This window comes from Lipophrys pholis, assembly GCF_963383615.2.
Source record: "Lipophrys pholis genome assembly, chromosome: 1".
Lineage (NCBI taxonomy): Eukaryota > Metazoa > Chordata > Actinopteri > Blenniiformes > Blenniidae > Lipophrys > Lipophrys pholis.
Window position 1 is genome coordinate 50,694,389 of NC_137635.1, and position 19,851 is coordinate 50,714,239.

The 19,851-nt window shown below is 45.0% G+C and overlaps 1 protein-coding gene across 2 annotated transcripts; it reads left to right on the forward strand.

The window, feature by feature from the left end:
• The first annotated feature begins 4,477 nt into the window (after positions 1–4,477).
• On the forward strand, positions 4,478–19,366 carry pitrm1 (pitrilysin metallopeptidase 1). Of its 2 annotated transcripts, none has more exons than XM_080480875.1 (27): positions 4,478–4,693; positions 6,571–6,676; positions 6,840–6,946; positions 7,941–8,092; positions 8,191–8,305; positions 8,428–8,524; positions 8,626–8,786; positions 8,914–9,040; positions 9,120–9,208; positions 9,771–9,899; positions 10,050–10,163; positions 13,759–13,855; positions 14,263–14,397; positions 14,688–14,826; positions 15,175–15,291; positions 15,377–15,506; positions 15,649–15,769; positions 16,199–16,275; positions 16,348–16,513; positions 16,610–16,710; positions 16,797–16,917; positions 17,012–17,062; positions 17,420–17,532; positions 17,853–17,975; positions 18,138–18,283; positions 18,785–18,887; positions 19,022–19,366. In XM_080480875.1, the coding sequence occupies exons 1-27, from the start codon at positions 4,647–4,649 to the stop codon at positions 19,113–19,115; spliced, it is 3,078 nt and encodes a 1,025-aa protein (XP_080337001.1). In that variant the 5' UTR covers positions 4,478–4,646; the 3' UTR covers positions 19,116–19,366. The 2 variants fall into 2 exon arrangements, with proteins under 2 accessions (XP_080337001.1, XP_080337002.1); XM_080480876.1 differs by lacking the exon at positions 4,478–4,693 and adding an exon at positions 5,460–5,533.
• Positions 19,367–19,851: the final 485 nt, after the last annotated feature.

The window sequence follows — 19,851 nt, forward strand, 5'->3', positions numbered from 1 at the left end:
AGAGACTGTGCTATTCTCCCTAACCGAGCCTCGTAGCTGAAATAAAAAAAAAAATAAAAAAAAATCTATGTACTCTGCAAGAAGAGAGAAATCTGCTTTTGGGAGTTTTCATAGCTTGTTCTCGACACATCATGTCGGCAAAACTCCATTCTCATGTGGTGTCTGACAACTGGGAGCCGATGATGTGATCCCAGGAGATCGGCTCTTGAATTTCTCATGAAAAATGAAATATCCGGGCTGGAACAGATTTTTTCTTTTTTTTTCTTTACCTCTTCTTGTCAACTTTTTGTGGACTATGTACCTAAATTTCTGCCGGCGATATCGCTGCATGTTCCAGCCTTTAGATTTCAGCTTTGAAATAATTGTCCGCCTCCAATCATTATCAAATCAACCCTGGATCTATGAGGACTGCACCGTTTTGACTTGTTCGATATGCAGGAGGTTGTACGGCAGTAAACATCCTCGCTCAGCAGTAAACTGTCGCTGGATAACAAACGGAAAAAGAAGGACATGAGGAAGCGTGTGAGAAGCAGAGGGCGGGGGTTGTTTTCCATTTGACACTGATGGATCGCTTAAGCCTGGATGAACCGGCGTCTGGACAGTCCAGACGTTTATAAAATCCTGTGGATTACAGCAGGGAGGACGAGGACATCAACAGCAACACACTCACAACCTGGACAACGTCACATACGCGGAAATAAAATTACTTTCGTCTCCCCGTTAACCCAAGTACGCTTGAAAATTACGTTACGTTTGGGGATTTGTTGTGTGTTAAGTTTATCCTTTGGGTGTAGACAGCCTGACCACCGTGTGTTTATTACTCAATTCAAATAAAGGCTTTTAAAGCAGAAAGGAGACAGAGGACAGTCAGACTAATAGAGGCCGTGTGTAATCCTTCAGCTGATCTTAAAGTCACCATAAAATGAGAAACTAAGTTTATAAACGTGTCTGCTCATGCTGCGACTTAAAGCGTAATCCCGAATAACAACAATTTGAAAAATGTGTGCACGACTTCACATTCGCGTTGTTTGTTTTTATGTCAAATCCTCATGAATGTTGTTTCATACCCGTACATTCTACGCTATTGTGGATGTAAGTTATATACATTTCACCACCTTGGAGGAAAAACTTGATCAGAAAATCTTTTGAATTGACTTGATGAATATAATCTCTCGGCCTTATTTAAATTTTCACGATGCCAAGATTGAATGTGGCATAACTCTCCCTGCGTCATAGTAATTCTACCTATTTCTCTGTGTGTTCAAAGGGGTTTTCTTCACCAACAATAAAATTGCACCGGCAGACTGAGGCTGCGTTGGAAGATGCTCGTGCTCTGTCAAAACCCCTCCTGCCGCCTCCCCAAGGCCTCCTATTCATGCTGCCGGAAAATCTCCCACATGCTGTCAGTGGAAACGCAGGGGATGACCGTGGGAGCCTCAAAAAGATATTTTTGAAAAAATAAATAAATAAAATGAAAAGAGAAAGACTACTGCTGTCAATACAGGCAGATGTATTTATGTATTTTTTAATTTCCTTTAATGTAAAAGAAGCAAGGTGCCACAAAACCCAAATAACTACACCTTTTTTTCTTATCCTCCGAGAGAGGATACTCTGGAATGTTTTCAAACATCTATAAACCACACTTTCGGAAAGCTTGTTACAACATGTAAAATATATATAAAGAAAGAATATTATTATCGTCCAGCCTTGTAAACCCACACTTTATATGCAAAAATAATATCACAAGAAATGCCAATCTGCAAAGAACTAAGACTAGTAAGTTTATATGAGTTGCAAATCATTGCATTCCTTATTTTTAGATGTTGCACACTGCAGTCATCGTGTTTGCATGTTCTCCATGCAGACCTTGTTCACGCGACAATGTTTTCAAGTGAAAACGGAAAGATTTTGTTGGATTTTCTTTGCACGTTTACACAAAAATGGTGCTCGGAGCCACTGAAAACACAACTTTTTGAAAACAGCTCACAGGGTGGAACTTTCTGAAAATGCTCCATCTCGTTGGAAACACTGGAAAGGGCAACTTTTCTGAAATGCTGCTGTTGTGCATGCACGCCACGGCAAATGTGCAGAAGACAACAGTTCTTCTGCACATGTGTGAGTAGATAGGCTATAGCAGAGATGGCGACCTCCAGAGGGTCGTGACTCCGAGTCCATGTTCTCCTGGGACTTGGTAGTTTTGTAGCTGAGAGTCTCCTTACTAACAATCCAACTTTGTCCGTCCATATCAATGTCCATCTACTCACCATTGCAAACGTTTATAGCTATTGGTCTCTGCCAGTGTGTGTGAATGAGTGTGGTTTTATTACAGGTACAAGCAACAGCACCCACTAGAGGCCAAACATAACAACTACGGCGTTTTCAACGTTCACTTCCATTTTCATTTAAACGGACATCATATTCAAAACTTTGCAGTGTAAGCGCAAAACTTGAGCGCAGAAAAGATGCTTTTAAACTTGAAAGGTGTAAAAGGGGGACTTTAATGCTAAGTGAACGCATTGCATAGGTGTAAACATGACTCTGTGTGTGTAACACATTCTTTCACCTTATTTCAGCCCTGCGACGTCCCCTGATTGTTTGTAGGGATCCACTCAGGCTTAGAGTTCACAGCAGAAAACTTGTAAAGAGGCAGCTTAAAAATGATCATCAGTGTTTGATGGACTTATTTTAGTAGATGCGTTTGGGCTGCAGCAATACATTTTCTACACAGTGACGTGTTAGTAGTCATAATGTGGTCATGATTTTCAATACACCGTCCTGTCAGAGTGTAAATGAACTACAACTATGAATGCATGTGGGCTGTTTGAAAAGTAGATACACCTTCACACATATAGAAGCCATAGAAAGAAAAAAAAAGATTGACGTTTTAATCTTCATCAAGTCAAACACTGCTTTCATCTGTTGAACAATCCATGTATACATTAATGAGCAGTAGTATTTTCCACCAATCAGTGAGGCTGGTGAGCTTTTGGGTGACATTTGTTCTGTAAGTGGCTTAAAAGTTGATGAATGTCACACGTGTAATCAGAACACATGCACAAGAACAAGCAGTGAAAGGCAGAAATGTCAGCAAAAATACTAAATGTTACGAACAAATGCCCACACCAAACGCAAACCTTGTTCAGTTTTATCAATGCAAAAACTTAGAAACATAGAGGGTTTATTTACAAGGAAGGACTAACATTCAAATCTAATATCTCAAGGCCGCTATCCAAAAAATAAGGGTACTGTGAGGAATAATCATGGTTTGTGATGCCTTGCCCAGTATCATGCAGTAATTACCTTGTTTAGAGGGTCAGGGAGTCCCTGTGTCCCTGTCGTTACATTATTTCAACAAGCATTTTGCTTACATGGTGCTTTTCGCTAAATGAATTTAGATTAAATCCTTATATCTAACAAATATCTGAAGTGAGACAGGGTTACAGCCGAGCACAGGGCATTTTAAAAAAAGAATAAAGTGTACAGTATGTCACTTCGCATGGTTGCTGCAAGTTTGGAAGTCAAGAAAAAATACTGTTGCGTTGAAGAAAACTTGAAATTAACTTCACATAAGATATAGCAGGGTGGCTAAATAGGCTATTTCTAATCCTACAGAAAGGCTCAGCCTTGAATTAAAGTGCAGAACTCTCTGCATTTCAATGATTGAAAGGTTTTTCTGTACAACTATATGTGTGAATAAGATCTGGATGGTCAATGTGGAAAAAAGTTAGAAGTAACAATAAAAGTGGTTTAAATCTAATAAAATCTTAGCTGCAATCAAAAGCTTTTAATGATCAAATCTCTAAATTTTATCGTAGAGTATATTAAAAGCAGGTCTAGTCAAAAGTTGTTAAGCAGCACTGACGTATTATTGAATTTTTTGTGCATCCCCAAAAATGTATGTGCCAGATTCTGAATGCATTTGTGTATATTATGTGTTTGGTTAACAACACATTTTTTTCATTCTACTAATTCCAGCTTTAAAAATAAATATGTAAGTCCTGTGTGTAGAGAGCAGAATATCGTTCTATGGCGGTTTAATTCATACGTAATATAATAGTGACATCTGCTGGAGGCTTTCAGAAATATATTTATTTTGGTTTTACATACGAGAAAAACATTTCGAAGCTTTTTTGAACGTTATTACAAATACATTATATTAAATCTAATATGTTAAAAAGATATGATATGATTGTATTATATTATATTCAATAAATTTTAACGCGTGTATGGTGCCCTTCAAAAAAACGTCTCTGTTTTGTAACCCAGAGCTCATGTAACCAACCACAGCCACTCATCTTCACAAGTTAACCAATCACAATTAAGAATGCTTGGAGGTCTGTGTTCTGTTCATGAGTGCCAAAAGTTGCTCATCGAGTGACTGTAGATCTACATAGATACTGGATTGAACAATTGTGGATGGACTTTAGCTTGTAGATCTGCGCTCTGCACAGTTACTTAGGGACATTTTGATGCTCGTGATACACACAGCGTGTCAGCAACATAGACAGCATGAGAGGAGACAGAGCCAGGTTGATGGTCTAGAAATGTTGTGTTCATTTTGAAGGACATGGTAATATTGCGTGTTTTTAAAGCTGGGCATACCGAAACAGCAATAGTAGTTTAATTTAGCAACTGACAATAAGAAAATGTTTCGGCAAACGAAGGCCGCGCTCCAGAAACTTCGATATCTTAGGTAAGTTTAGCTAACCGTGTTACGGATTGAGTGGTTTTCTATGTGAACTTGTGACTGACTTCTTTTGAGTCCGTCGTCGCTGCTTATAACAGAAGATGTTTGAAACCCGACATAAATCCCTGGCTGTTCTGGTGTGCGCCGTGTAAACGCATTCACAATAAAGTGTCGTATTTCTTTGTGAGTGTCAATTTAACATCTCCTGCAACGGATGCTAAAGGAAGTTTGTCACCGGTCAACAGGGAAACCAGTTAATCCGTAACACCGGTACATTTACACATCGATTGTGTTGTCATGATGACAAACTATTGGTGTTTTAAGTAGATTTTTTTTTTACGAGGTCACGTCGATATTTACTTGTATATCTTGTGGAAATACTCAATAACAGCTGATAATCCGCAGGGGTTCTGATGAAACACATGATGTAATCAGATTTGAAGCCCTAATCGTGTGTGATTCTATTTGGTGTTGTGTTGTTAAAGAAAGGGTTGATCGACTTCAATAATCTCCAAAACCGTTGTATTACTAAATATTTGTTAGCACCATCAGATTGTTTTACTGGCCTGGAGATGACGTGGAATTTAAAGAGTGTCACTAAACAAGTTTTTATCAGCTAATATTTGAAATTGTCAGCAACTCAGTTTTTTTGTTTTTCATTAATAAAAATCTCAACATGCCGTTTTCGTTTGAGTAATTAATTAATTTCATGTTTGTATTTTAAAAGCATGTATTTACCCTATTCATAATTTTCTGACATTTTAAGGACTTCATCAAAATCTTTATCATAATTCAGCCTTCGACACAGTGGACCATCAGATCCTTCTGCCTCGCCCGGAGACCTTGGTGGGCATAAAGGGCCGTCCTTTAAACTGGTTCAGGTCGTAATTAGCAGATAGAAGTTTCTGTGTCCGTGTTGGAACCGTAGAGTCCCCTGCAGCACCTCTTACATGTGGAGTGCCTCAAGGCTCTATACTTGGCCCTCTCCTTTTTTTCCCTCTACATACTTCTTCTTGGATCGATTCTCTGGAAACATGGCATCGCTTTTCATTTTTATACTGACGACAGCCAAATTTATTTTCCTCTCAATCAAGAAAATGCTTATTCTGTGAATCCACTCCTTGACTGCATATTTGAAATCAAGGCTTGGTTGTCCCTAATTTTTTTTTTACATATAAACAGTGATAACACTGAGGTCATGTTGTTTGGGCTTCGTGATTCCACCAAGGTCCATGTTGATCTGGGTCCTATAAGTCAACACCTAACACGCTCAGCTAAAAACCTCGGTGTCAGACTGGACTCTGATCCTAAATTAGATCTACAAATAAAATCAGTGGTCAAGTCCAACTTTTTTCAGTTGGACAACTCGCCAAAGTGAAACCTTTTCTGTCATAGCATCATTTTGAGATTTGAATCCATGCCTGAGTTGAGTTGAGCATTGTAGTGATCAACCACATAAAATGTGTTTTATTCAATTAGTCTGTGTGATCACTTTATTCATTTGTCTTTTCTTTGTTTTGAAGCTGTTCTGAAGTGTTCCAAGTTTGTTTGTTTTTTTCGTCAGGTTGCCAGAAACACAGTTTTCTCACATTTTAAGGACAAATTGACTGATGTTGGTGACGTTTAATCGAAGCATCATTGTAACACATTTAAAATCTCAACGCATTACCCTGAAATCATGTACAATATATCGCTTGCATTACTCTTCTAACATCTCACGGCTCAAGACGCTTAGAAATTGAAAAACAGGATATTAGAAGTTTATGAAGAAGGCCGTCTGTTGGTCACCATGAGAGGTGTTTCTGTAGTGAGACCTTTTACATTTTCAAGTTAAATTCACTCTCCTCTTGACGCTTCTAACCAAAGCTCCATTTTTCCTCCAGTTTGAGTGGACAGCGGCACACATGCAGACTGAAAAGCACCTCAGCCTGCGAGAGGGCACTTCAGTACCAGCCGGGGCAGAAAATCCACGGCTTTACAGTCCGAGAGGCGAGTGCATGCCTTTACTTTGTTAACCAGCTTTTCGTCTTTTGTCAGCCTATAGTGGAACCTCTTTGCAGTTGTTTGGTGAAGTTATGCAATAAGTTTTTGCCTTGTTTCCTGAACTTAAAATCAAACAAATCATTTTAATGGTCACGTCATTCCTCCGCAGGTTGTCGCCGTGCCCGACTTGTTTCTCACGGCGGTGAAGCTAAGCCACGATAAAACTGGTGCTCAGTACGTGCATGCAGCCAGGGATGACTCCAACAACCTCTTCAGGTTGGTTCAAAGGGCTTCAGCTGCTTTGGAGAACAACATTTTTAATAGTGCGGGTGGCGCTTATATATTTACAGTAAAGTTCAATTGATGGTTCTGTCAATCATATGCCACGTGACACTGTCAATAGTCACACAATACTGTCAAACGTATGACATCTAGCATTTTAATTTCCAAAATGTACTGTCAAATAGCTTGACACTAAAGAAATATAGTACTGTCAATAACCCTGCAATATACAGCATGATATTGTCAAAAGTGACATAATACTACCAAATATATGGTTTACTGCATGATACTATGACAATTAACATAGGCTCATCAATTCTACTGTGATATATACTATATTGTCAAAACTACAGTGATAGAGATCTTGGTACGGTCAAATATACCACAGTAGTGTTGAGTACTAATACTGTCAAAAGAAATTATGTTCAACGTGATACAATAAATATAGACAATACAATCAAATGAGCATGATATACTGTTAGAATATCAATATTGTACTGTCAAATGTACCTCAATGATACAGTAAAAACTAACATATTGGTGTCAGAAATACCAGAAAATACAGTATGATGTATCAAACATTGTATGGTACTTCCAATATGTGATCTACTGAATGATATTAACCAACTACTGTCAATTATATTATGATGTATTGCATGCTACTGTCACAAATACTGTTGGGAGACAGCATATTACTATTAAAAAGTACTATGATACTGTAATTAAAGTGATAATCAGTTTTATTATAGTATGTGATACTGTTAACAAGGTACCCTAATGTTAATATTTGAGATGTCATGGTGCTGATCCCCTTCACTGTCCACTTTTAAAAGTAATATTTTACCGCGTTTTATTGTTTTATTGCTTGCTCTTTTATTGTCTTTATTACTAGTCAATTCTGTGAAGCGCACACGGGGCTGTGTAAATAATGCTGACTTGACTATTCAGGTATGTTCTGTTTGGCTCGTCTGTTCCTGCTGTGATTTAGCGTCCAGTTCAGGACGACGCCCCTGGACAGCACAGGGGTTCCTCACATCCTGGAGCACACGGTGCTGTGTGGATCGGAGAAGTACCCGTGCAGAGACCCGTTCTTCAAGATGCTCAACAGGTCTCTGTCCACCTTCATGAACGCCTTCACAGGTACAAAAACGACGAGTCCTGGCGCTCTCACCAAAGCGACAATAAAGACGACGATCTCGTGTGTCTTTATTTCCCCTGTCTTGCTTCTTCACGTACAGCCAGCGACTACACCATGTATCCGTTCTCCACCCAAAACGGGAGGGACTTCCAGAATCTTCTCTCGGTGTATCTGGACGCAGTTTTCTTCCCGTGTCTGCGGGAGCAGGACTTCTGGTGGGTGCCATGTCGTTGCGGACCTCCGTACTGCTTGACCGGACTTAGCTTGTCCCTCGCTGAGTCGTCAGATTATTCAGTCAGAAGTGACCGACTGGATTCTGCACTGTGGAACTTTCCAGGCAGGAGGGCTGGAGGCTGGAGAATGAAAACCCCACGGATCCAAGCTCCCCTCTGGTCTTTAAAGGAGTGGTTTTCAACGAAATGAAGGGAGTCTTTGTAAGTCCATCATTTGCTCAGTACTAAACATGTTAAAGTGGCATAATCCAACGTTGTGACACAAAAAAAATGTGTGTGTGTGTGTGTTTTGCTTTCTGCAGTCAGACAACGAGCGTTTGTACGCCCAGCACCTTCAAAACAAACTGTACCCGGACCACACGTACTCGGTGGTGTCGGGAGGCGAACCGCTGGCCATCCCCGACCTCACCTGGCAGCAGCTGAAGCAATTCCACGCCACACACTACCATCCCAGCAACGCCAGGTCATCACACACACTCCCAGTCAGAAATCAAGCCGAAGGGCTTTGATGAGGGTTATAATAGGTAATATATAGTTTTATAGTTGAACCATCAATAGATATGCACTCATGTAACCGTTCCAACCCGCAGGTTCTTCACTTACGGAGATTTGCCTTTAGAGCCTCATCTGCAGCAGATCGAGGAGGAGGCTCTGTCCAGGTTTGAACGCATCGACCCAAACACCGAAGTCCCTTCTCAGCCACACTGGACCGCTCCTGTAAGTCCTCAAGACGGACGCTGGAATAAATGTCGCGACTGCCTGAAATAATTCACCGGGGTTCTGCGTGTCTCTTCAGAGGGAGGACCATGTGACGTGCGGCCCCGACGCCCTGGCTCCAGATCCAGCCAGGCAGAACACGCTGTGTGTCAGCTACCTGCTGGGAGAGTAAGACGGCGTCCTCGGTCTCGTGCTGCGTTGTACAGAAACATCCGGGCTCTGTTCCTGACTTCTGCTGCTCCCAACGTCTCTGAACTGTAGTGGTCGTACGTTTTGTTGTCACAAAGGCACTTTTACAGGAGTTATCTCATATTTCTTTATTCAACTCAAAAACTTTTATTCACTTTTTTAAATGTGATCCAGGTTTCTTTCGTGTAGAGGCAGAGAGTTTTAGTCTGGATGCAGCAGCAGTAGGAAACATTTTAGGGGTCAAGGAAGTATTTAGTTTTTTACTTTTGAGGAGAAACTGCAGCAAAAAAAATGCATTCTTAGAACGGAGCGTGTTCTATATGTGAATGAACGGGAAGTAAGTTTAAGTACAAAACTAGAAGTGTAAAAATCACAACAGTTTTCTATTATCTGTCAAGATTTACAATATGTTTTAACTATCTGGAGAGTTGTGCTCTTTATTACCTCTGGATCGAAGGAGCCGTTAATCATATCTTTTAATACACAAAGTTCTGTGTATTAAAAGTCCTGGTAAACTTCTTTTTTCTGTTTCCATGTTTAGCATCACCGACACATTTGAAGGCTTCACTCTGAGTTTGCTCTCCTCTCTGATGATCTCTGGACCAAACTCCCCCTTCTACAAAACTCTCATCGAACCCAAGATAGGAACCGACTTCTCCTCCTCTGTCGGGTGTGTACCTGCATTTCAAAAGGACGACGGCAAACCTGCGTCAGGAGACGAACTGAACAGAACGTCCACTCACTCAGCTCTTCCAACCTGTTTCCCCGTAAAGCACTGTCGGCCGTTGGTCTGACTGGATTTGCTGAAAATGTCCCACAGATACGACGGCAGCACCAAAGAGGCGTCTTTCAGCATCGGCCTGCAGGGAATGGCTGAGAAGGACACGGAGAAGGTCAAACAAATCATCAGTCAAACTATCGACGACATTATAAAGTGAGTTACAGATTCATCCATCCATCCATCCATTTTCTTCCGCTTATCCGGGGCCGGGTCGCGGGGGCAGCAGTCTAAGCAAGGAAGCCCAGACTTCCCTCGCCCCAGACACGTCCTCCAGCTCTTCCGGTGGGACCCCGAGGCGTTCCCAGGCCAGCCGAAAGACATAGTCTCTCCAGCGTGTCCTAGGTCTGCCCCGAGGCCTCCTACCGGAGGGACATGCCCGGAACACCTCCCGAGGGAGGCGTCCATGGGGCATCCGAAACAGATGCCCGAGCCACCTCAGCTGGCTCCTCTCGATGCGGAGGAGCAGCGGCTCTACTCCGAGCTCCTCCCTGGTGACTGAGCTCCTCACCCTATTTCTAAGGGTGCGCCCAGCCACCCTACGGAGGAAACTCATTTCAGCCGCTTGTATCCGGGATCTCGTTCTTTCGGTCATGACCCAAAGCTCATGACCATAGGTGAGGGTAGGAACGAAGATCGACTGGTAAATCGAGAGCCTCGCCTTTTGGCTTAGCTCCTTCTTCACCACGACGGACCGATACAGCGACCGCATAACTGCAGACGCTGCACCGATCCGCCTGTCGATCTCACGCTCCATCTTCCCCCCACTCGTGAACAAGACCCCGAGATACTTGAACTCCTCCACTTGGGACAAGGGCTCTCCACCGACCTGAAGGGGGCAAGCCACCTTTTTCCGGTCGAGAACCATGGCCTCGGATTTAGAGGTGCTGATCCTCATCCCAGTTGCGTCACACTCGGCTGCGAACCGCGCCAGTGCACGCTGAAGGTCCAGGTTTGATGAAGCCACCAGGACCACATCGTCTGCAAAAAGCAGAGACGAGATCCTGTGGTCCCCAAACCAGACCCCCTCCGGTCCCTGGCTGTGCCTAGAAATTCTGTCCATAAAAGTTATGAACAGAACCGGTGACAAAGGACAGCCCTGCCGGAGGCCAACGTGCACTGGGAACAGGTCCGACTTACTGCCGGCAATGCGAACCAAACTCCTGCTCCGGGCGTACAGGGACCGGACAGCCCTTAGCAAAGGGTCCCGGACTCCATACTCCCGGAGCACCCCCCACAGGACGTCCCGAGGGACACAGTCGAACGCCTTCTCCAGGTCCACAAAACACATGTGGACTGATTGGGCGAACTCCCATGAACCCTCGAGTAGCCGGTGGAGGGTATAGAGCTGGTCCAGTGTTCCACGACCTGGACGAAAACCGCATTGTTCCTCTTGGATCCGAGGTTCGACTAACGGCCGGATCCTCCTCTCCAGTACCCTGGAATAAACTTTCCCAGGGAGGCTGAGGAGTGTGATCCCCCTGTAGTTGGAACACACCCTCCGATCCCCCTTCTTAAAAAGAGGGACCACCACCCCGGTCTGCCACTCCAGAGGCACTGTCCCCGACCGCCACGCAATGTTGCAGAGACGTGTCAGCCACGACAGTCCCTGCACATCCAGAGACTTAAGGAACTCAGGGCGAATCTCATCCACTCCCGGTGCCTTGCCACCGAGGAGCTTAGCAACTACCTCGGTGACTTCAGCCCGGGTAATGGACGAGTCTACCTCTGAGAACCCAGCCTCTGCTTCCTCAGCGGAAGACGTGATGGTGGGATTGAGGAGGTCCTCGAAGTATTCCTTCCACCGCCCGACGACATCTCCAGTTGAGGTCAACAGCTCCCCACCTCCACTGTAAACGGTGTTGGTGAAAAACTGCTTCCCCCTCCTGAGGCGCCGGACGGTTTGCCAGAATTTCCTCGGGGCCGACCGATAGTCCTCCTCCATGGCCTCCCCGAACTCCTCCCAGGCCCGAGTTTTTGCCTCCACCACGGCCCGGGCTGCGGCCCGCCTGGCCTGCCGGTACCCGTCAGCTGCCTCAGGAGTCCTATGAGCTAACAGCGCCCGATAGGACTCCTTCTTCAGCTTGACGACATCCCTTACTTCCGGTGTCCACCACCGGGTTCGGGGGTTGCCGCCACGACAGGCACCAGAGACCCTGCGACCACAGCTCCAAGTAGCAGCTTCAACAATGGAGGTGGAGAACATAGTCCACTCGGACTCAATGTCTCCAACCTCCCCCGGAATCCGTGAGAAGCTCTCCCGGAGGCGGGAGTTGAAGACTGCGTGGACAGAGGGCTCGGCCAGGCGTTCCCAACAGACCCTCGTGACACGTTTGGGCCTGCCGAGTCTGTCCGGCCTTCTCCCCGTCCAGCGCATCCAACTCACCACCAGGTGGTGATCAGTTGACAGCTCTGCCCCTCTCTTTACCCGAGTGTCCAAGACACGTGGCCGGAGGTCAGATGACACGACCACAAAGTCTATCATTGACCTCCAGCCTAGGGTGTCCTGGTGCCAAGTGCACTTATGGACACCCCTGTGCTCAAACATGGTGTTCGTTATGGCCAAACTGTGACTAGCACAGAAGTCCAATAACAGAACACCGCTCGGGTTCAGATGAGGGAGGCCGTTCCTCCCAATCACCCCTTTCCAGGTCACACTGTCGTTGCCCACGTGGGCATTGAAGTCCCCCAATAGAACAATGGAGTCCCCAGTTGGAGCACTATCCAGCATCCCTCCCAGGGACTCCAAGAAGGTCGGGTACTCTGTACTGCTGTTCGGTCCGTAGGCCGAGACAACAGTCAGAGACCTGTCCCCTACCCGAAGGCGTAGGGACGCAACCCTCTCGCTCACCGGGGTGAACTCCAACACATGGCGGCTGAGCTGTGGGGCAATAAGCAAGCCCACGCCAGCCCGCCGCCTCTCACCGCGGGCAACTCCAGAGAAGTGGAGTGTCCAGCCCCTGTCAAGGAGCTGGGTTCCAGAGTCCAAGCTGTGGGTGGAGGTGAGCCCGACTATATCTAGCCGGTATCTCTCTACCTCCCGCACAAGCTCAGGCTCCTTCCCCCCCAGCGAGGTGACGTTCCATGTCCCAAAAGCTAGGTTCCGTGTCCGGGGATCAGGTCGTCGAGGCCCCTGCCGTCGACTGCCACCCAATCCACATTGCACCCAACCCCTACGGTTGCCTCTGTGGGTGGTGAGCTCACAGGAGGAAGAGGAGGGACCCGCGTCATCCCTTCGGGCTGGGCCCGGCCGGGCCCCGCGGGCAAAGGCCCGGCCACCAGGCGCTCGCATGCGAGCCCCAACCCCAGGCCTGGCTCCAGGGTGAGGCCCCGGCTGCGCCTCGCCGGGCGACGTCACTTTCCTCTTTCGTTGTATTTTCATAGGGGGCTTGTTGAACTGCTTTTGGTCTGACTCGTCACCTAGGACCAGTTTGCCTTGGGAGACCCTACTGGGGGGCAAGCCCCCCGACAACATAGCTCCTAGGATCATTCGGGTACTCAAACTCCCCCACCGCGATAAGGTGGCAGTTCAAGGGGGAGGTTACAGATTCAGTTCAATCAAATCAGACACTTACATTGACTTTTTCTGTTTAAACTGGAGTCACAAAGTGAGTTTATTATCACACTAGAGCGTTGTTAGTTATACCCGGCTTACATTTACAGGCAGTAAAAGACAGACCTACAAGAATAACCTCTTTTTATTGTAGTTTAAAGATTTGTTTTACTTGAATTTGATGTTCGTCCAACTCAGGGACGGCTTCGAGGAGGTTCGGATAGAGGCGCTCCTCCACAAGATCGAAATCCAAATGAAACACCAGTCCACAAACTTCGGTCTGTCTCTGGCCTCGGTGAGTTTGTCCTTCTTCTGTGACCGACTACACACACACACACACACACACACACACACACACACACACACACACACACACACACACACACACACACACACACAGTCGTCTTTTATTTTTTGTTTCTGAATCAAACCTCGTAACCTTTTTTTCTCCACCACTTAAGTCTTTAGAATTAAACCTTGTGTTACGATCCTTTCAATCGCAGAACCTGCTACTTGCGTTATTTATTTGGACACTGCAGTTCTCATCACTAAAATGAGACGTTTTGGATTCGTGTCCCAGAATCTTGTGATGTATTAATGCTGCCTCGCCACACGATTTCTTCTCAAGTCCTCTTTCAGTGAAATGTGTCGGAACTATTTGCGTCAGTTTCTTCAAACGAAACGTTCTTGTGTGTGTGTCAGTACATCGCGTCGTCGTGGAACCACAACGGCGACCCCGTGGAGCTGCTGCGAATCAGTGAGAGTGTCGCCAGGTTCAGGAAGGAGCTGGAGGAAAACCCCCGTTTTCTCCAGGACAAAGTGAAACACTACTTTAAGGTGAATTTATCTAATTTATTGTGTGGAAATAAATAAATTAAAAAAAAAAGCCTCAAACCACTACACGCCCCACAGAAGAGAGTAATTAGAGTAATGTTCTTCAAGGGAACGTTACTAAAATCTTGTCTGTGCTTAATACATTTGGGAAGTTTATGTTTTATAGATTATGGTTGATGCCTCATAAAAATGTCACTTCAAAAACAGACTTTGATAAAGTTTTCTCATGTGGAGCTTTGCAGCAGGGCATGTACTCGCTGACACCACCTTTATCTTTTGACCTGCTCCTGCAGGAGAACACACACCGGCTGACCCTGTCCATGAGCCCTGACCAGACGTACCTGGAGAAACAGGCCGTGGCCGAGGAGGAGAAGCTTCAGGGAAAGATCCGGGACCTGTCTGACAGTGACCGACAGGACATTTATGAGAAAGGTATTTTAATTTACAGTTAGGGGAAAAATAGGGGCACCAACAAATACTAAGATTGTTCATTGATCTTCTGTTCAGAGCTAAATAACGATCAAAAATATTATAATTGGAGTATTTTAACACCAAATGTCTGACTCATTTTGCTCTTGCAAATAGACCCTACTAATTAAAAAAATTGAATAAAGAAATGTAGGAGGTATATTCATAATGAGCAGATGAGAGATGAACACATATTTCAGACCACCGCCGTCGTTTCAGGACTTCTGAGGGAACTTCCCACCGCTGACCCGGAGTCTGACTCCGAGATCAACTGATGGTTCCTGTTATGTGTGGGTTTTTTTTCTTGTGAAGGTCTGGAGCTGCTGGCTGCTCAGAATAAAACCCAGGACGCCTCCTGCCTGCCTGCACTCAAAGTGTCCGACATCGAGCCCGCCATCCCCGTCACTCCCGTCCAATTCGGCACCGCAGGTACGACGGCGCACCGCCACGTTTTGATTCTAAAAACGCCGATTTGCTCGTTTCTGATGGCGCGCCGCCCTGCGGGTCTTCACAGGACTCGTGCCCGTTCAGTACTGCGAGCAGCCCACCAACGGTCTGGTGTACTTCCGAGCCATGTGTAGTCTCAACAGTCTGCCAGAGGACCTGAGGCTTTATGTGCCGCTCTTCTGCAGCATCATCACCAAGTGAGTGGGCCAGAGCAGAATCATAAACGTTTGTTCAGAAGAAAATATCATTCTTTGCTTTATGTGGGTTGTACAGCAATAAAGAATGAGACCTTATACTTAGGATTTTAAAGCTGGGAAACCAATTACTTTGTGTACTCAGGATGGGCTGTGGAGCTCTGGACTACAGGCAGCAGGCCCAGCAGATGGAGCTGAGGACGGGAGGCATGTCTGTGTCCACCCAGGTCATCCCCGACTCCACGGAGATGGACATGTTCGAGCAGGTCGCCACCAAATAAGAGCACCTTTTGAAAATATATTCATATTCTTCATGCCTTGATTTTTTTTGGGGGGGGGAGGGGCAACAAGCCAACATACCAACATATAGCTGTTTCATCCCTGTGGTCATGTTTTCTTTGGACGTTACATTCTAGTACTTATTAAGTTGACTCAGCTCAATCTCAACACAACAAATCTGAATCAAACATATTCTACAAACTGTGGATGCCAAGAAGACAAGACTGGAGGAATCGGCGTGAACATTTTATTGATCCTGCAGGGATCTGTCATGAAACCAAAATTCATTTAGTGTAAAAATTAAGTGGATTTACTTTGTATAATAAATAAATGTGTTTTGACTGAAATCTGTGGATGAGGTTTGGTGACGGTAACATGGCGAGCTACTGCCACTAATGTCTTGTTCTCACCTTCAGGCCATCCTCTTGTCCTCCTCCTGCCTGGAGAGAAACCTGCCTCACATGTTTCAGCTGTGGAGCGACATATTCAACAGGTACATCCGCCTCTCGCCGCCTCTCTTTTTAAAAAAAGAAAAGTAAAATGCTCAGGCTGATTTATGTTTCAGTCCAAACTTTGACGACACGGAGCGTCTGAGAGTGCTGGTGATGATGGCGGCGCAGGAGTTGGCCAACGGCATCTCCTACTCGGGTCACATGTACGCGTTGACGCGGGCGGGACGCCACCTGACTCCGGCGGCAGACCTTCAGGAGACCTTCGGCGGGATGGATCAGGTAGTCCCCCCACCCCCACCCTCCACCCAGGAACATTTCCAAACTTAATCCTTGAGCTCAAAGCCGAGTCCTCCCTCTTTTGCCGCCTGTGATCAGGTGAGGTTTATGAAAAGGGTCGCGGAGATGTCCGACCTGAGCCCAGTCATCCGAACCTTATCCAGGGTCAAGATTCACCTGCTCAACCCCGAAAACATGAGGTGGGTTCACAGTTCTGCACTTGGATGAGAGAATTCAGCTTCTGAAGGAAATTTTCACGGTGTATCTGGACGTTGTGCGTCTGCAGGTGTGCAGTCAACGCAACCCCTCAGAAAATAACCGACACAGCTGCACAGCTGGAGACGTTCATGAAGGATGTCGCTAAAACCAGGAAGCGACGCAAAACCGTCCGGGAAACTATCGTTAAGGTACCGTAAGCTCCGAAATGAAGATCGGCCACTTAAACTGGTTCATTTTTAATATTGTCTCACTGATTGAACTATTAAATGATATTTTCTACAGAAGCCACTGGATCCTATGGATGAATCTGGACCGAGTAGAAAACTCATTTCTGTGAGTTTTTTTGAAGTATTGCTTTGTCTTCAGTCTTGGTTAGCAACCATTCGCTCACATGTGCTTCCAGAAGTTCTCCTGTTTGTCATGTTATGATTGAATCTTTCATTTCTTGTTTGATCTCAGTAAGAGTTTAATCAGGCCCTGTGGGAATCACAGTCTTGACTTTTATCGGGAGATTTCCCGTTCTCACTGGTTGTACAGGTTTCTTCCAAGATTTTCACTATCAATCACTAAAAAGGGGAGAAAAATATTAATTCATTTTTGAATGATTCCTCTGTTCACAGTCCATTATCTGCGATAGGTGATTTGTGAGACGTGTCGACGGCTTCAACTGTTTCTGTTTTCACGTCGCAGGAAGTGAACTTCCAGCCCTGCCAGATGAAAACTTTCTTCGAGTTGCCGTTCACGGTCAACTTTGTGAGCGAGAGTATCCGTACGGTGCCCTTCTGTCACGAGGATTATGCCAGGTAACGACTTCAAAATAACCTGTGGCTCGTAGATATTTGATGATTTGACTCTAAATCTCTCAAAATATTCCGATTGAATATCACGAAATGTTTTTAAATTTTATTTTATGTTTCGTCATTCTTTTATTCATTTATTTGTGTGTGTGTGTGTGTGTGTGTGTGTGTGTGTGTGTGTGTGTGTGTGTGTGTGTGTGTGTGTGTGTGTGTGTGTGTGTGTGTGTGTGTGTGTGTGTGTGTGTGTGTGTGTGTGTGTGTGTGTGTGTGTGTGTGTGTGTGTGTTCTATTTACAACCTGAGTCTAAAAATTATTTTCTTTCTCAGTTTGTGCCTCTTGGCCAGAATGATGACGGCCAAATTTCTCCACGGAGAGATCCGAGAGAAGGGCGGAGCCTATGGGGGTGGAGCCCGGATGGGGAGTGGCGTCTTCTCCTTTTACTCCTACAGGTGGGCACCAGTTTATCATGGCAAAATATTGCTTTATAATACAATAACAACAAAAAATGTTGCTTCTTTTATGGGTTGGCAAAACAAACCACATCATGTATCGGTGTAATAAATGTATGTCTGGTGTTTGATGGCATCACTTTCTTTGGCGTGTGTCCCAAGGGATCCGAACTCGGTGCAGACGTTGTCTGCTTTCCACAGAGGCGTCGACTGGGCAAAGTCTGGATGCTTCACCCAGCAAGACATCGACGAAGCCAAGCTGTCGGTCTTCTCAGCAGTGGACTCGCCGGTGGCTCCTTCAGACAAAGGTTGGTCCGAGTGAGGCAGCAGAGTTTTGGACCCGGAGAAGTGAGAGCGAGTTCTAATAGTGGCGTGGAGAGCTAATCATAGCAGTAACCAATATGGATGTAGGCACATTGCCTTACTACAATTGGTCGCTCTGCAGAGATGCTTCGATGTCATTCACATAGCTGCGAAGATGGACTGAAGTTAGAAGGTAGATGATGAAGAGGAGGGGTCCCAGGGCCGAGCCCAGAGGCACACCACTCCTTACTAGCTATTGGTGGAAATATGATGAGAATTAATAGTAGGAATCTGCAATTTGAGTTAAATTCGCTTCATAAAATCTGAATTAATTTATTTCTATTCATTCAAGATTCACATTTATAATGAAAGTCCCGACTTGCTGACCGCAGGTTTCTCTTTGTTCTAGTTATACTTTACTGTATTTTCGATTTTTTTGGGTTTCGTGATTAACATCAACCACTGCATAGCTTTAATGGGTGTGTGTGTGTGTGTGTGTGGTGCAGGAATGGGTCGGTTCCTCAGCGGAGTCACAGACGAGATGAAGCAGGGTCACAGGCAGCGTCTCTTCGCCGTCAATCATCACAACCTGGTGGACGTGGCTGAAAGGTAAAACTGTCCGAAAACATACGAGCATCTGTGGACTTTCTGAGGACCGCAAACAATCATTCACTGACTTCTGTGGTTTTCTAAATGAAAAAGAAGAAATAAGTGTCAATGTGCTGTTGTCTTCTCTCCTGCAGGTACCTGGGAGCAGGTCACAGGACGTGTGGCGTCGCCGTCCTGGGCCCCGAGAACGACGCCATCAAGAAAGACCCGTCATGGATCATCAAATAACACGATGAGTCGTTCAGGATTTAAACTTCACGGGAGGATTTATATTTTATTTTTTGGCACTGACTAGCGGCAGCAGAGCTGAAACGCACAACTGAAGACTGAAGAGAAGAGTTCCTGTTCCACTGTGTGCATATGTATGGAAATGAGATGTTGCATAACTGGATATAAAATCTGGATCAGTGCTTTATTGTGTGATTGTAGAAACCGTATAGAAAACTTTGTCATAAAAAAAACAACAACTTCTGATCATGAGTGTGGCTCCTGAATGTTTTATTTTACAATGATTTGAAGGAAAGATTTACACTCTTTATGCACCAAAGATTTTGAACAAAGTTGTATTTTTACACCAGTGAATAGGCAGATTTAAATATTACAAGAGCTTTCTATGTAACGACAGATGAATCTTAGAATCTATATATGAAGGACTCCTTCACCCAAACTAAAACCAGATTCTACTTAAGTGGTCTTGGACCAGTTAAACTTATTCATGCAAGTTTTGTGACTCGTCGTCACAACACAAGAAATACATATTTAGTGTTTTATTTGTGTACGAGGCCAGTTAATTGTCAGACAGAAGTGCATGCTGGGAAAAAAAGCATCCCTCTGACCCTCTGGTTGTGAAATCCTTTCAGCTTTCTACTGATAAAATGACTGATAGACTAACATGTATCCATAGAAAGAAAGAAGAGTTGGTGATGTGAGTGATAAGTTTAGATATTAGCTTTTCATTCTTTGA

Bases quoted from the DNA above. Each gene is read 5' to 3' on its own strand.
- pitrm1 (XM_080480875.1), top strand. From the start codon at position 4,647: ATGTTTCGGCAAACGAAGGCCGCGCTCCAGAAACTTCGATATCTTAG. The intron at 8,093-8,190 runs GTACAAAAACGA...CTTCACGTACAG, and splicing joins CTTCATGAACGCCTTCACAG to CCAGCGACTACACCATGTAT. The intron at 15,292-15,376 runs GTACGACGGCGC...GGGTCTTCACAG, and splicing joins CGTCCAATTCGGCACCGCAG to GACTCGTGCCCGTTCAGTAC.